This window comes from Microcaecilia unicolor, chromosome 3 (genome assembly GCF_901765095.1).
Source record: "Microcaecilia unicolor chromosome 3, aMicUni1.1, whole genome shotgun sequence".
Lineage (NCBI taxonomy): Eukaryota > Metazoa > Chordata > Amphibia > Gymnophiona > Siphonopidae > Microcaecilia > Microcaecilia unicolor.
The window spans coordinates 382565354-382580835 of NC_044033.1; the positions used below are offsets into that span (position 1 = coordinate 382565354).

Here is a 15482-nt window from a genome sequence, read left to right on the forward strand (position 1 = left end):
CAGTTGGATTTCATTTTCTATCGTCGCAGACCTTCCCTCGAGCAGGCTTGGCTGAGCGTTTACGTTCTCCTTCCCTGCTTGGGCTGCCGGCGATTCCCTTCCGGGTTGAGGCGGGGCAATGCGTTCTACAGGGCTCAGAGAAGCCCCGTCGGCGCTTTCGATCGACGCCGATGCGTCGAGAGCAGCAGAGGGGGTCGAAGTTCCCCGAGGTCCCGGTAGTTGCTTCGGGAACTGAAGAGTCGATTGCCGTAGCGCCGAGGACGTTTCAGGAGCCGAGGAACGCTCCTTAACTTTCCCCCTCCGTTTCCCCATCAAAGAGGTTGCAGAAGCGGCGAAATCAGCAAAAAAACTACAGAGTCACCTCAGCAGCTAACTCGGGTGCGACCAGTCAGAGCGCCATCTTGGAACCGTCAGAGCCCTGGTTTCCGTCCACGTCTTTGATACCCATCCATCTTCCTCCCCTAGGTCTCTCTCAGCCAATCACAGCGCATTTAGGTCAGCTAACGCGATGTGATTGGCTGAGAGACTTTTAGGTCTCTCTCAGCTGATCTAAACGTGCTGTGATTGGCTGAGAGACACCTAGGGGCGGAATATGGACGGGTATCGAAAACGTGGATGATGGATGTCCTCAACTGCGCTCTCCTGCACTTTTTTTGCCTGGGGTGGGCTCTCTGGGCTGGAGGCTGAGCTTTGATCACGGAAGGGAGGAACCCGAGCCGCATCGGAGCGTTCCTGCAGCAGGCCATGGAGGGGGTGAGTGGCGTCGGTGTCTTCCTTTCTGCGCATGCTCGACCAGCCGACTGTTTACCGATGGAATAGAGAATGCAAGTGAACTACAACAAGCAGCTCATTTGCATTCCTTTTCCTTGATGCATGCCCGTTCCTTACCGATTCGCTAAGGGAATCGGTAAGGGAAGAGCTTTAACGAGTCTTTAGTGCATCTCTCCCTAAGTTACAGAATACTGTAAGTTACACACATCCCTGCCTGACTTCAGCACCCACACTTATGCCAGTTCTATGGCCGGTGTGAGTGCCTAATTGTTAGGTGGGCCAATACGGGCGTATAGTCTATAACAGAACCTAGGCATCTGCTTCCATTATAGAATAGGCTCCTGCTGTGTGGCCTCGGGGTACCTAAATGGAAACACCTGGTTATAGAATTGTTGCCCAATCTCTTCTGAAGCTTAGTTAAATTCAAAGGAATATCTTTGGTGTTCTTTGAAGTAGAGCAGTTGAGTATTTTTGTTAAGATCATGCTGACAACAATGTAGTATACTTAGCAAATCTAGTCTAATAGAGAATCAATAAATTCTGCCCTAATTTGATTTGTACTGTAGGCTGCCTTTTTAAAATTAGGTTCAGGATACTGCTCCATTTGTTCAGGATGCTGTTCCTCTAGCCAGTGGCGTTCCTAGGGGGGCTGACACCCGGGGCGGATCACCGATGCGCCCCCCCCCCCGGCAAAAGAACCCCCGATCTCCCGGCGAAAGAACCCCCCCTCCGGGTGCACGCCTCTGGGGGAGGGGTGGGTGCCGCGCGCCTGCCGGCTCTTCGTTTTCATGTTCCCTCTGCCCTGGAACAGGAAGTTAACCTGTTCTGGGGCAAAGGGAGCATGAAAACGAAGAGCCGACAGGCGCGTGGCACCCCCCCCAGCGGCATGCACCCGGGGCGGACCGCCCCCACCGCCCCCCCCCCCCCCTTGGTACGCCACTGCCTCTAGCTCTCAGTCAGACTGGCCCTCTCCCTTTCTCCTATCAGTATTTTCCCAGGAAGCAATGGGCAGCTTCTCCCCTCGCCAGCCTCTTTTTAGATCTATGGCATATTGCTTAGTTATCAATAGTATGCTGTCCCAGTCCCAACCAAAGTTAAACAGGAGACAATATCAAAAAAGTTATAGTGGAGAAAAAAGACCTCAGAGATTTATCATTCACACCTGCCTAATGTGTCGTGGGTTAGAGCAGCCCCAATCATTTAAATCTTACCTGCCCAAAGTGTTGTGGGTTAGAGCAGTCCCAATCATAGATCAAAAAAACTCCAGTATCCACTATTGGGCTCATTTTCAAAAGAGAAAAATGTCCTAAAAGTGGCATGTCTGCATTTGGACATTTCTCACAAAAACGTCCAAATCAGCATTTTTGAAACCTATTTCTAGACATTTTTCTCTGGTCCGCCAGAAGTGCGCCCAAATCTCAAGGGGGAGTGCCAGGGGCGTTCCTAAGACTTAGACGTTTTTCAGCCATAATGGAACAAAACAAAACCGTTCAGGACTAAAACTTAGTTTTGAGCTAGACCTGTTTTTATTACGAATAAGGCACAAAAGGTGCTCTAAATAATCAGAATACCACTGCAGGGAATCAGGAATGACCTCCCCTTAATCCCCCAGTGGTCACTAACCCCCTCCCTCTATGCCAGCCTCAGATGTTATGCTCAGGTCCATTAGAACAGCATGCAGGTCCCTGGAGTAGTTTAGTGTTGGGTGCAGTGCACTGCAGACAGGTGGACCCAGGCTCCTACCTCCCCCTACCTGTTACACTTGTGGAGGAAACTGCTAGCCCTCCAAAATTCACCAGAAACCCACTGTACCCACATATAGATGCCCCCTTCGCCTGTAAGGGCTATGGTAGTGGTGTACAGTTGGGGGTGGTGGGTTTTGGAGGGCTCAGCACACAAGGTGAGGGAGCAATGATGAGATGTGTACCTGTGAGCATTTTATGAAGTCCACTGCAGTGCCCTCTAGGATACCCTATTGCTGTCATGGGATGTCAGAGGGACCAGTGTACTAAAAATGCTGGCTCCTCCTACATCCCAATGCCTTGATTTTGTGCGTATTGCACTTGGATGTGTTTTTTACGAAAATGGACCAAAAATCAAAATGTCCAAATCACAAAACGTTGTTCGGAACAGTATTTTTGAAAACAAAAGTTAGACGTTTTTCTTTTTTGAAAATGACCTTCTTTCCTATTCGGATTTTGGATGTTTTTTGCAAAATGTCCAAAGTTGGACTTAGACGTCATATTGAAAATGCCCGTCTATGTCTTATAAATCAGTTTCCTTACTTCTTGAAATTTCTTTAGAATATAGACTGGAAAACAGACTACTTAAAGGAGAGAAAACTCTTCACACTAATATAAATGTGCTAAATCTTATATAGTTATTAATACTCATTTCTCATCCACAGCATATAATTGTCAGCACAAACCAATACTACTAGTGAGGACCATAAAAAAAAACTCTCAACTATGGCCTTGTTTCGCTTCAAGCTGCTTCAGGAGAAAAGCCCTCTCACTTCAGCAACACTTAAATTTGAGAAGGCTGTGGAACAAGAATGGGGCTAAGGGTGATAGGAGAAATTGAGGGATTGAGTGGGGGTTATAGTGACAGGGGAAAACGACACGTTGTGCCTTTTGCCTGTGACATGATCAATTCATTATGAACGCTGCTTCACAGAATAGTTTCATTCATGAAATTAAAAGTATTCCAAACTCTTGCAAAACTACTTAGTTATGGCAAAATAGCATTTTTCAACACTGTAGAATTGTACTAAATGCAATACATAAAATCAACTCTACAAGTTTATTTTTCTATTGAAAGTTAGGATTGAGTAAGGCACACAAAAGAGTGACATTATATGTTGCCAGGACAGAACTGCTCTCCCAGAGCTCAGAAATAAGTATATTCTGAGCATCTGCTCTCCTTTCTGCACACAGCGGTTTCCTCACTCCTTTATTTTGTTTTTTTATACTTTCCTGAATGTATGTGAAAACAAAGTTCTCCAGTTTCCTCTGTGTGTTATTACTATACATTGTTTGTTTATCATCTTATTCTTAAAAAAAACCCCACAACTGTTTGCTTAAGTTGCAGCCTGCGGCTGTCAGCTAGTTTCATGAAACTGTGGCCAAAGATCATGGTGGCCATTTTTACAATGGAGCTGCTAAATGCCTTAACTCCACAACACAACAATATAAAGTTCGTACTGGACACAACCAACTCTTCCCCTTATGACCCCCAATGTGTTTATCATACCTGATCATTACTTTGTCATAACCTCACTTTGTATTTGTTCATACTGGTATTGGCAATCGCCTCTACTGTACTATCCAGCTTATTTTTGAAAGAGAAAGACGCCCATATTTCGACCCAAATCGGGAGATGGGCACCTTTCTCCCGTGGGCGCCCAAATCGGTATAATTGAAAGCCGATTTTGGGCGCCTCCAACTACAGTCTGTTGCGGGAATGAACAAAGTTGATGGGGGCGTGTTGGAGGCGTGGTGAAGGCGGGACTGGGGTGTGTTTATCGGCCGAGGAGAGATGGGCGCGCTCGGCCGATAATGGAAAAAAGAAGGGAGGCAGAAGCAAGAATTTGGGCCGCTTTTTTTGGACCCTTTTTTTTCACGAACAAGTCCCCCAAAAGTGCCCCAACTGCCCAGTTGACCACCGGAGGGAATCGGGGATCACCTCCCCTGACTCCCCCAGTGGTCACTAACCCCTCCCTCAAAAAAAAGAACTTTAAAAACTTTTTTTTGCCAGTCTCAAATGTCATACCCAGCTCCATGACAGCAGTATGCAGGTCCCTGGAGCAGTTGTTAGTGGGTGCAGTGCACTTCAGGCAGGTGGACCCAGGCCCACCCCCCCCCCCCCCACCTGTTACACTTGTGGTGGTAAATGGGAGCCTTCCAAACCCCCCAAAACCCACTGTACCCACATGTAGGTGCCCCCCTTCACCTATAAATGCTATGGTACTGGTGTAGAGTTGTGGGGATTTGGGGGGCTCAGCACCCAAGGGAAGGGAGCTATGGACTTGGGAGGTATTTTACTGTTTTTTTTACTGTTTACAAGTGCCCCCTGGGATGCCCGGTTGGTGTCCTGGCATGTGAGGGGGACCAGTGCACTACAAATCCTGGCCCCTCCCATGACCAAAATGCCTTGGATGTGTTCGTTTTTGAGCTGGGCGCCTTCAGTTTCCATTATCGCTGAAAACCGATACCGCCCAGCTCAAATTCGGCCAAATCCGATGCATTTGCCTGGCACCAACCGTATTATCGAAACAAAAGATGGATGCCCATCTTTTTTGAAAATACGGTCTGTCCTTTCCTGGTTCTCTTCCTACCTCTCCCTCCGCACCTTTAGTGTTCACTCTGGTGGATCCTCTTCTACTTCTATCCCTCTGCCTGTCGGCGTACCTCAGGGTTCTGTTCTTGGTCCCCTCCTCTTTTCTATCTACACTTCTTCCCTTGGTTCATTAATCTCATCCCATGGCTTTTCCTACCATCTCTATGCTGATGACTCCCAAATCTACCTTTCTACCCCTGATATCTCACCTTGCATCCAAACCAAAGTTTCAGCGTGCTTGTCTGACATTGCTGCCTGGATGTCTCAACGCCACCTGAAATTAAATATGACCAAAACCGAGCTTCTTATTTTCCCCCCCAAACCCACCTCCCCGCTCCCCCCATTTTCTATTTCTGTTGATGGCTCTCTCATTCTCCCTGTCTCCTCAGCTCGAAACCTTGGGGTCATCTTTGACTCTTCTCTCTCCTTCTCTGCTCATATCCAGCAGATTGCCAAGACCTGTCGTTTCTTTCTTTACAACATCTGTAAAATCCGCCCCTTTCTTTCCGAGTACTCTACCAAAACCCTCATCCACACCCTTGTCACCTCTCGTTTAGACTACTGCAATCTGCTTCTTGCTGGCCTCCCACTTAAGTACATAAGTACATAAGTAGTGCCATACTGGGAAAGACCAAAGGTCCATCTAGCCCAGCATCCTGTCACCGACAGTGGCCAATCCAGGTCAAGGGCACCTGGCACGCTCCCCAAACGTAAAAACATTCCAGACAAGTTATACCTAAAAATGCGGAATTTTTCCAAGTCCATTTAATAGCGGTCTATGGACTTGTCCTTTAGGAATCTATCTAACCCCTTTTTAAACTCCGTCAAGCTAACCGCCTCTTAGTCACCTCTCCCCTCTCCAGTCGGTTCAAAACTCTGCTGCCCGTCTCATCTTCCGCCAGGGTCGCTTTACTCATACTACCCCTCTCCTCAAGACCCTTCACTGGCTCCCTATCCGTTTTCGCATCCTGTTCAAACTTCTTCTACTAACCTATAAATGTATTCACTCTGCTGCTCCCCAGTATCTCTCCACACTCGTCCTTCCCTACACCCCTTCCCGTGCACTCCGCTCCATGGATAAATCCTTCTTATCTGTTCCCTTCTCCACTACTGCCAACTCCAGACTTCGCGCCTTCTGTCTCGCTGCACCCTACGCCTGGAATAAACTTCCTGAGCCCCTACGTCTTGCCCCATCCTTGGCCACCTTTAAATCTAGACTGAAAGCCCACCTCTTTAACATTGCTTTTGACTCGTAACCACTTGTAACCACTCGCCTCCACCTACCCTCCTCTCTTCCTTCCCGTTCACATTAATTGATTTGATTACTTTATTTATTTTTTGTCTATTAGATTGTAAGCTCTTTGAGCAGGGACTGTCTTTCTTCTATGTTTGTGCAGCGCTGCGTATGCCTTGTAGCGCTATAGAAATGCTAAATAGTAGTAGTAGTAGTAGTACTGTCCCGCCCCTTCGCGTACCTGTCCTTGGAGATAGTCACCCATAGAGATGGGCGTTCACGTTCGATTATGCCCCTCTATGTAAGCCACATTGAGCCTGCAAATAGGTGGGAAAATGTGGAATAGAAATGTAACAAATAAATAAATAAATAAATAAAGTTTGCTTCTGCCCCTGTCGCCCCACTGGACCACCAGGCCCATACTGTGGGAGAAAGATCCAGAATTTCGATACCCATTCTAGGTACCTAATTTGCTTGAGTTTTGATGCTGCTGCTGTTGTGCTCTGCATTTGTGAGTCACAAAGCAAGGTGGTGACTTCTCCCTTGCATACCATGTCATCCTACTATGGTCACTGCTCACCTACACTTGGCAGTCCACAGGTCAGGAACTAGAGAGAGATGCATAATATGTTGACGTACTACAGAAGTATTGTCTGGAGCATGGGACATGCAATCCTTGCAACTCAGATACAACAAAAACTGTTCTTCAGCCTATGAAAATTAAATGCATAGTTCAAAATGTAGTGGAAAACTCAAAAATAGGAGTGGCAGCAACACCCCCAATACACAACAGGTTTAATATCAACAATTTGCGCATTAATAATGGTGTTTACTTCCACCATCGCCTTTTCCTCGCTCACTCATCGTTCATTTATTTCCTGTCGTCCTTTCGTCCTATCAGCTCAAACCCCCCCAGTTCAGCAGGGATATGATTGTCCTTACCCTGCACTGGAATCCAAGAGAAATAAAACTATGAAAGTGGCACTGAAGCCATCTCAAATATGACCATGTGGGTGAATGAAAGGTGGATTCCACCTGAACGTGAATGTCCACTGTGTAGACCCAATATAATGCAGATTCACTTATAATGTGGTCAAATATCTTGGACTCCAATTTTATCAGGTCTACTGAGTATAATCCTACCTGCAGAATACTAGTCCTCTCTTAACCCTATGGGTGCAAATTTGCAGTACTGTACTTTGATAAAAATGTAAAGTGTTTTCGCAGAACTGTTTATGAAATAGTTACAAATACAGTCCAAGCAAAGTCAGATATAAATACAGACCTGTGTCAATCTGATTTCTTTCCAGAAAGCATTTGAATTGGAACGCCGAGAACTCCTTGATAAGAATAAAAAGAAATGGGAAGAAGGAATGAAGGGTCGCAGCGATAAAGAGGTAAGAGTCCAGAAAGCCATGTGTGTAAATCACTTATACTAAACTACTTTGTCTTATGGTGGTCCCATGCAAGCTACACACTGTTATCATCCTCAGAGACACCCCTGACAGTACTTACATACCTGGGGACTAATTTTTTAATGGGGCACCTATAAAAATTTCCAAAAACATGCTTATTTTATTCATCTTTTATAAAAACAACATAGTTTATAGTTATATTTTATTAAACTTGCTGTATGCTTGACTTTACACAGGAACACAGTGGTGTACATTAAAAACAATAAAAAATTCTAGATATGAAAAAGAACTCCAATAATGAAATTGGAAAGCACACACAGACCCAAGAACACATACAGACTAGTCAAACAATCCCAGTTATATAAAGGAGGAAAGGCAAAAGCTGCAGAAGAATAATGTGCCTTTAAATGACTTTTAAATTGTTTCAACGACTTCTCTCCTTTTAACCTTATAGTTAGTGCATTGCTTAACTTGGGGCTAAATTAAAAAGCCCCACGCCCCATAGACTCCCAGTGAGCTCTTTCAAAGTAGGGACTAGTAGTCTATATTAATTTTCAGACCTCAATGCCTGCCCTGGTATGTAAGGAATTATTAATTGCTCAAGAGGAGTAGGAAGTTTCTCAGAATAGGCCCTATTAGTTAAAAACAGTATTTTAACAGACAGGTAACCAGTGCTAATGCAAATATAATGGGGTTTCAGTATTCTTCAGAGTTTGGAGTTTTCTAAGATTAGTATTGGACATACCTGTCAATATCACATTTCCATAATCAAACTGAGATATAAATAAGGCATGTACAAGAGTATGGAAAGTAACCTTATCACCAAAACCTCTAATAGCCCTCGGTCTCCAAAGTATTGATTAATCCTTACGAGCCATAACTGAAACCTGATCTGTGAAATTAAGCTGAAATTCAATAATTGTATTGTATTGTATTTGTATGCTTCTATTCCACTTTTAACATGAATTATAAAGTGGATTACAGTAATATAAACTTCTGCATCCAGAGGAATTTAAATACAATCTTAAAATCAATACATCAAACACTAAAAAATACACATAATTCTAGTTAAAATGACAAATTCTGCTCAGAAAACAAAAGTTTTCAAAAAATGTTTAAATAAAGCATATGAATTAATCTGCCGAAGACTGACCGGTAAACTAACATCTAAGTACTTAAATGTATCAAGTATGGGTGTCTTGACATCCAAAAGTGTTATACAAGTATTGGTCTGACTTTGTTTCCCTGTTATCCAGCAGGCTGTGGTTTTATTTATATTTAACACCAACTGGTGTGTAACCAACCATTGGGACACAGCAAGGAGACAGGTTTGGAGCAAACCCAAGATGTTGGAGATATCCTAGTCGCCAATAGTAGGTCATCGCACAAACATAAACACTAATATTTTAACTCTGTATCATATCAGTTTCAAGCCCTTCATGTGGAGTGCCCAGCGGCCAATCTCCAGCTTATTACTACTACTACTACTACTTAGCATTTCTATAGCGCTGCCAGGGTTACGCAGCGCTGTACAAGTTTAAACATGGGGAAGGACAGTCCCTACTCAAGAGAGCTTACAATCTAAAGGTAACAAACTATGTAGTAAGTGTAGGTATCATGAATGGGGAAGGTGGTTAGGCGCCAAAAGCAAGGGAGAAGAGATGGGCTTTGAGTAAGGACTTGAAAATGGTCAGGGAGGGCGCATGGCGTATGGGTTCGGGAAGTCTGTTCCAGGCATAAGGTGATGCGAGGCAGAAGGGGCGGAGTCTGGAGTTAGCGGTGGTGGAGAAGGGTACAGATAGGAGTGATTTGTTCTGAGAGCGGAGGTTACGGGTGGGAACATACGGGGAGAGGAGGGTAGAGAGGTAATGGGGGGCTGCAGATTGAGTGCACTTGAAGGTCAATAGGAGAAGCTTGAACTGTATACGGTAGCGGATCGGGAGCCAGTGAAGCGACTTGAGGAGAGGGGTGATATGAGAGTATCGGTTCACGCGGTAGATAAGACGTGCGGCGGAATTTTGGACAGATTGAAGGGGGGATAGGTGGCTAAGCGGGAGGCCAGCGAGGAGAAGGTTGCAATAGTCAAGACAAGAGGTAATGAGCGAGTGGACGAGGGTTCAGGTGGTCTGTTCAGAGAGGAATGGGCGAATATTGCTAATATTATAGAGGAAGAAGCGACAGGTCTTAGCTGTCTGCTGGATATGGGCAGAGAAGGAGAGGGAGGAGTCAAAAATGACTCTGAGATTGCGGGCTGAAGAGACGGGGAGGATGAGGGCGTTGTCAACAGAGACGGAAAGTGGGGGAAGAGGAGAAGAGGGTTTGGGTGGAAAGACAAGGAGCTCAGTCTTTGCCATGTTCAGTTTCAGGTGCCGGTTGGACATCCAGGCAGCGATGTCTGAAAGGCAGGCCGAAACTTTGGCCTGGGTTTCGACTGTGATGTCGGGAGTGGAGAGATAAAGCTGGGTGTCATCAGCATAGAGATGGTACTGGAAACCATGTGATGAGATCAGCAAGCCCAGGGAAGAGGTGTATATCGAGAAAAGAAGTGGTCCAAGGACAGATCCTTGAGGAACCCCAACAGAGAGCGGGACAGGGGTGGAAGAAGAGCCATTAGAAAATACTCTGAAGGTGCGTTGGGAAAGATACGAAGAGAACCAGGAGAGGACGGAGCCCTGGAACCCGAATGAGGACAGTGTGTCGAGAAGTAAATTATGATTGATGGTGTCAAAGGCGGCGGATAGGTCGAGGAGGATGAGGATGGAATAGTGACCTTTGGATTTGGCAAGGAACAGGTCATTGCAGACTTTAGAGAGTGCTGTTTCTGTCGAGTGTAGTGGGCGAAAGCCCGATTGAAGCGGATCGAGGACGGCCTGAGAGGAGAGGAAATCAAGGCAGCGGCTGTGGACAGCGCGTTCAAGTAATTTGGAGAGGAAGGGTAGGAGAGAGATGGGGCGGTAGTTAGAGGGACAGGTGGGATCAAGTGATGGTTTTTTGAGAAGTGGTGTGACTACAGCGTGCTTGAAGGTGTCAGGGACCGTAGCAGTGGAGAGAGAGAGATTGAGGATGTGACAGATTGAGGGGTTAACTGTAGGAGAGATGTTGGTAAGCAGATTGGTGGGAATGGGATCAGAGGAACAGGTGGTGCACTTAGAGGAAGAAAGAAGGCGAGCAGTTTCCTCTTCGGTGATCTCAGGGAAGGAGGAGAAGGAGGCCAGGTTAGGTTGGTTGAGGGAGTGGGTTAAGAAGTCACAGGGAGGAGAAGGCCTGGAAGTGAATTCAAGGTTTATCTTCTGCACTTTGTCGCGGAAGTAGTCGGCAAGTGTTTGAGGAGAGAGTGAGGGGGGGGTGGGAGCGGAGGGCACTTTAAGTAGGGAGTTGAGGGTGGCGAAGAGGCGACGAGGGTTGGAGCCAAGAGAATTGGTTAATTGAGAATAATATTCCTGTTTGGCAAGGAATAGGGAGGACTGGAAGGAGGATAGCATGAATTTGTAATGGGTGAAGTCTGACAGGGTGCGAGATTTCCTCCAGAGTTGTTCAGCAGATCGGGTGCAGGAGCGAAGGTAACGGATGCAAGGGGTTAACCAGGGCTGAGGATTAATGCGCTTAGTGGGGCGAGAGACAGATGGTGCTAGGGTATCCAGAGCAGTGGAGAGAATTTCATTGTAGGTAGAGACAGCCGTGTCGACAGATTCAGAAGACGAGATGGAAGGGAAGAGATTGGAGATGTGAGAGGATAGGGTAGGGGGGTCGACAGCTTGGAGATTCCTGAAGGCAGTGGTTAAAGTTGGGCGAGGTTGAGGGGGTGGGTGATGAAGTGTGAGGGTGATAAGGTGATGATCTGAGATAGGAAGGACTGAGGTGCAGAGATTGGAAGGTGAGCAGGAAGAGAAGAGAACGAGGTCGAGACAATGGCCATTATGGTGAGTAGGGGTGGTAGAGCATAGTTGGAGGTTAAAGGAGGATGTCAGAGTGAGGAATTTAGAAGCATAGGAGTTGGAAGGGTTGTCAACGTGAATGTTAAAATCACCAAGAATGAGGGTTGGAGATGAGGGATCAAGAAAGACGGTGAGCCAAGCGTCGAAGTCAGTAAGGAATGAAGAGAGGGGCTTATCAGGGGGGTGGTAGATGACTGCAACTCTGAGTGGTGTCGGGTAGAATAGACGGATGGCATGAGTTTCGAAGGATGAGAAGCAGTGAGACTGTGGCAGGAGGAGGGGTTGGAAACTACAAGAGGGTGAGAGAAGAAACCCAACGCCTCCACCGCGTGCATCTGGGCGGGGAGTGTGGGAGAAAAGATATCCTCCATGGCATAGGGCTGCGATTGAGGCAGTGTCTTTAGGGGTTATCCAAGTTTCAGTTAAAGCGAGCAGTTGAAGGGAACGGGAGATGAATAAGTCGTGGGTGAAGGAGAGTTTGTTGCATACTGAGTGGGCATTCCATAGGGCACACGAGAAGGGGAGGGAAGCGGGGGGGAGAAGGGGAATAGAGGTGAGATTGGAGGCATTCTGGGATTGGTTACGTGGATATGGAGAGGAGAGGTGAGGGGGACCTGGATTGGGATTGACATCACCTGCGGAAAGTAGGAGAAGGAGTAAGAGAGTACGGAGGAGGGTGGGGGAGGAGGGTCGACGAAGATGACGAAGACGGGATGTGTTAAGGAGGAATGGGGATGGGTTAATGGTGGGGAGGAGATGTAGAAGGTTGAGAGCTAGGAATGATGAGGGGGGCAGGAGAGCTGGGGAGGTGGTGGGGGGTGGGGGGAAGTAGGGTAGGGGAGTAATGAGCAGGACGGGAGGGGACAAGGGTGGGCAATGAGTTCCTGAGGTAGACAGTGGAAGGGGAGGGGGGAAGAGGTTAGGAAGGGACAGGGCGATGAATAGAATGTGTATAGGGGCCATATATAGGGCTAAGGTGGATGCGGGTAGATGTGAAAGTGGCTAAGGTGATAGAAGTAGAGGAGGAGGCAGGAAGGCTAGGACTGGGCCAGCAGGCAACAGCTAAGGCATAGGGAGTGATAGTGTCTAGAGGAATTCAATCAGCAGCTAAGATAGAGTAAAGGAATTCAATCAACAGTTAAAGTAGGTATTCGATATGCATCAGAAGTCGAGGTAACAACTGGAGCAGGTAGCTGGAACAGGCAGGGAGAGGCTGAGCGAGCTGGATCAGGCGGGCTGGAGCAAGCTGGAGCAGATGACTGGGACAGGCAGGGATAAGCTGGATCCGACGGCCTGGGACAAGTTGGAGCAGGTAGCTGGAACAAGCTGGATCCGATGGACTGGGACAAGTTGGAGCAGGTAGCTGGAACAAGCTGGATCCGATGGACTTTTTAGATAAGACAGGACTTCCTCAGCTGTCTAAAGAGGATAGCCAACTATTGTGCGTCTTTGCAGGCCAAAGAGCTATAACAAACCATTAAAAAATTAAAGCCTTATTCTGCTCCTGGCACAGATGGTTTCTCTGGGGAGTGTTATAAATTATTACAGCAGCAGATTATTGCCCCCTTGTTGTCCTATCATCAGTTATTTGCCCCTTGTTGTCCTACCATCAATCAGTGGTCAACTGAGGTACCTTCCTACTTCATGAAAATGTTGCTTTAATAATATTAATCCCAAAACCAGGTAAATCACGGGAGGATGCAGACCCCATTTTGTTTGCACAATGTAGATGTTAAGCTTTTAGCACGGGTGATGGCCACTAGATTGGTGAATTATCTGCCAGCCTTGGTTAGCTCAGCTCGGGTGGATTTTGTTCAGGCTCGGCAGTCAGTCCTTAATGTGTGACAGGTACCTTTATCAGTGCTTCACTGTCAGGCGTATGATATCCCAGCTATGTTGGTTAGCCTTGATATGGCAAAAGCATTTGACCATGTGCATTGGCAACATCTCTTTCGGGTGCTCGATCGAGTGGGGATTGGAGGTTGGTTCTTGAGGGCAGTACAGGTGCTTTAGCATGCTCCCCAAGTGCAACTTCTCTTCAATGGGAGTCGTACCCCTGTTTTTCCTATTAGTCGTGGTACTTGTCAGGGCTGCCCTTCTCCCCTCTTTTATTTGTCTTGTCCCTAGAGCCACTCCTTCGGGTTCTCAATACCACCTTGACAATTCCCATTCTCCGAGGACAAGCAGGCTGATATTCTCACATGTGGGTGACGTCACGTCTGGCCCGGAGGATTTTGAAGCAAAATCGCCAAAAGTCTATTCTAGAGCGTTCTGTCGCGCAAGATGATCACACCGCGCATGCGTGTGCACGATTTCCCGCCCGCCATGCGAACACGCGCCTCAGTTGTTTTCTTTCCGCATCTGAGGAGACATGGAGTTTCGCTTCGCGTTTCTTCGGGTCCCACGGAGTGAAAGTTTCTTCGTCGAATTGAATTTGCTTGTTTAAAAAAACAAAAAACAAATTTATTTCCTTAATTTTTCTTCATTTTAAAGTTTCCTTTCTTTTCTGTTTGCGACCGTTCTTAGGTCGCTCGATCGGGTTTTTTCCCCGTTTTGTGTCCTTTTTTTCTGACACCATCGCGTCCTTTGATTTTGCGGAGGCCATTTTTCCTGCGATGTCATCGAAGACGCCCAGCGGCATCAAGCCTTGCGCCCGTTGCAACCGGACCATCTCTGGCACTGGTCCGCACTCCTGGTGCCTTCAGTGCCTTGGGCCCGACCATCTGCAGTAAAGCTGTAAGTTGTGCCTAAAAATGAAAAAGCGCACTCAGCTTTCTAGAGAGGCCCAAACAGAAAAGCTTTTTGGGTCTGGTACCTCGACGTCAGCGTCGACATCGGTACCGTGGATGTCAAGGGCAGCGTTGGCATTAGGAGACCAGGTACCGGCTGCCAAGAGACTGATGCACGCTGGGAGCAGTGATGCATCGAGTGGGTCTCCACCTGCCTCGGCGCCTCCTGCTTTGCAGGCCCCTCGGGACCGACCTCTATCGGACCCGGCCCCGAGGAAACATGTGGATTCCACGTCTTCCTCACCGGTACCGAGGAGTCTCGATGACAGGCGTCGGATGAAGGCCAAGAAGCACCGTCATCGTTTTCCTTCTCGACACGGTACCGCGAGCTCCGGGTCATCAAGGCATTCGGTACCCGAGAAGCGTCGATGCCGAGAGGATCGCTCTCCCTCTGTTATGGAGATATTGACGCGCAGGTCGTCTGGCAGCCCGATTCCGGCTCCCCAGCCTCTGCAGATTCTGCCTCTGAAGCCCACACCGGCACCGCAGCCTTCCCCGACATCTTCTGTAGATGAGCGCATCAAGGCTATTTTTCCTGATTTCATGGAAGCGGTGCTGCACCATTTGCGCCCGGCACCGGAGGTACCGGTACCGACGGTGCCGGAGGCTCCTGCGGCATCGTGCCTTTCGCCGGTGGTGAGGTCTCCTTCTCTGGTACCGCTTCCGGTATCGGGGTCGGCAGCCTCCCGGGTCGACTCTCCATTGCCTTCGATGGAGGAAGCTTCACCGGAGTCTCCTGGGGAGTTAACTTCTCGACACCGTCATCGAGGTCACCGCACCTCCATGTCGAGACGGGCTCGGATCCGGGCTGCTCTTTTTGAGTTGTTAGCCCCATCCGATGATGGCTCATCTGATGAAGATGGGGGTCATGGAGTTTTCTCTGCCGAGGATTCTCCAGGTCTTCCATCTGATTCGACCCCCTCACCTCAGAGACAGCTTTCCCCTCCGGAGAGCTTGTCTTTTTCATCTTTTGTGCGGGAAATGTCTGAGGCATTCCCTT

General features: G+C 47.6%; 1 protein-coding gene across 2 annotated transcripts in view; it reads left to right on the forward strand.

Moving 5' to 3' along the window:
- DRC1 (dynein regulatory complex subunit 1) overlaps positions 1–15482 on the forward strand; it is a 232807-nt gene that overhangs the window by 88811 nt on the left and 128514 nt on the right. For both annotated transcript variants that reach the window (XM_030198650.1, XM_030198651.1), the window contains exon 6: positions 7654–7740. In XM_030198650.1, coding sequence (XP_030054510.1) covers positions 7654–7740 — 87 coding nt within the window. The remainder of the gene's footprint in view (positions 1–7653; positions 7741–15482) is intronic.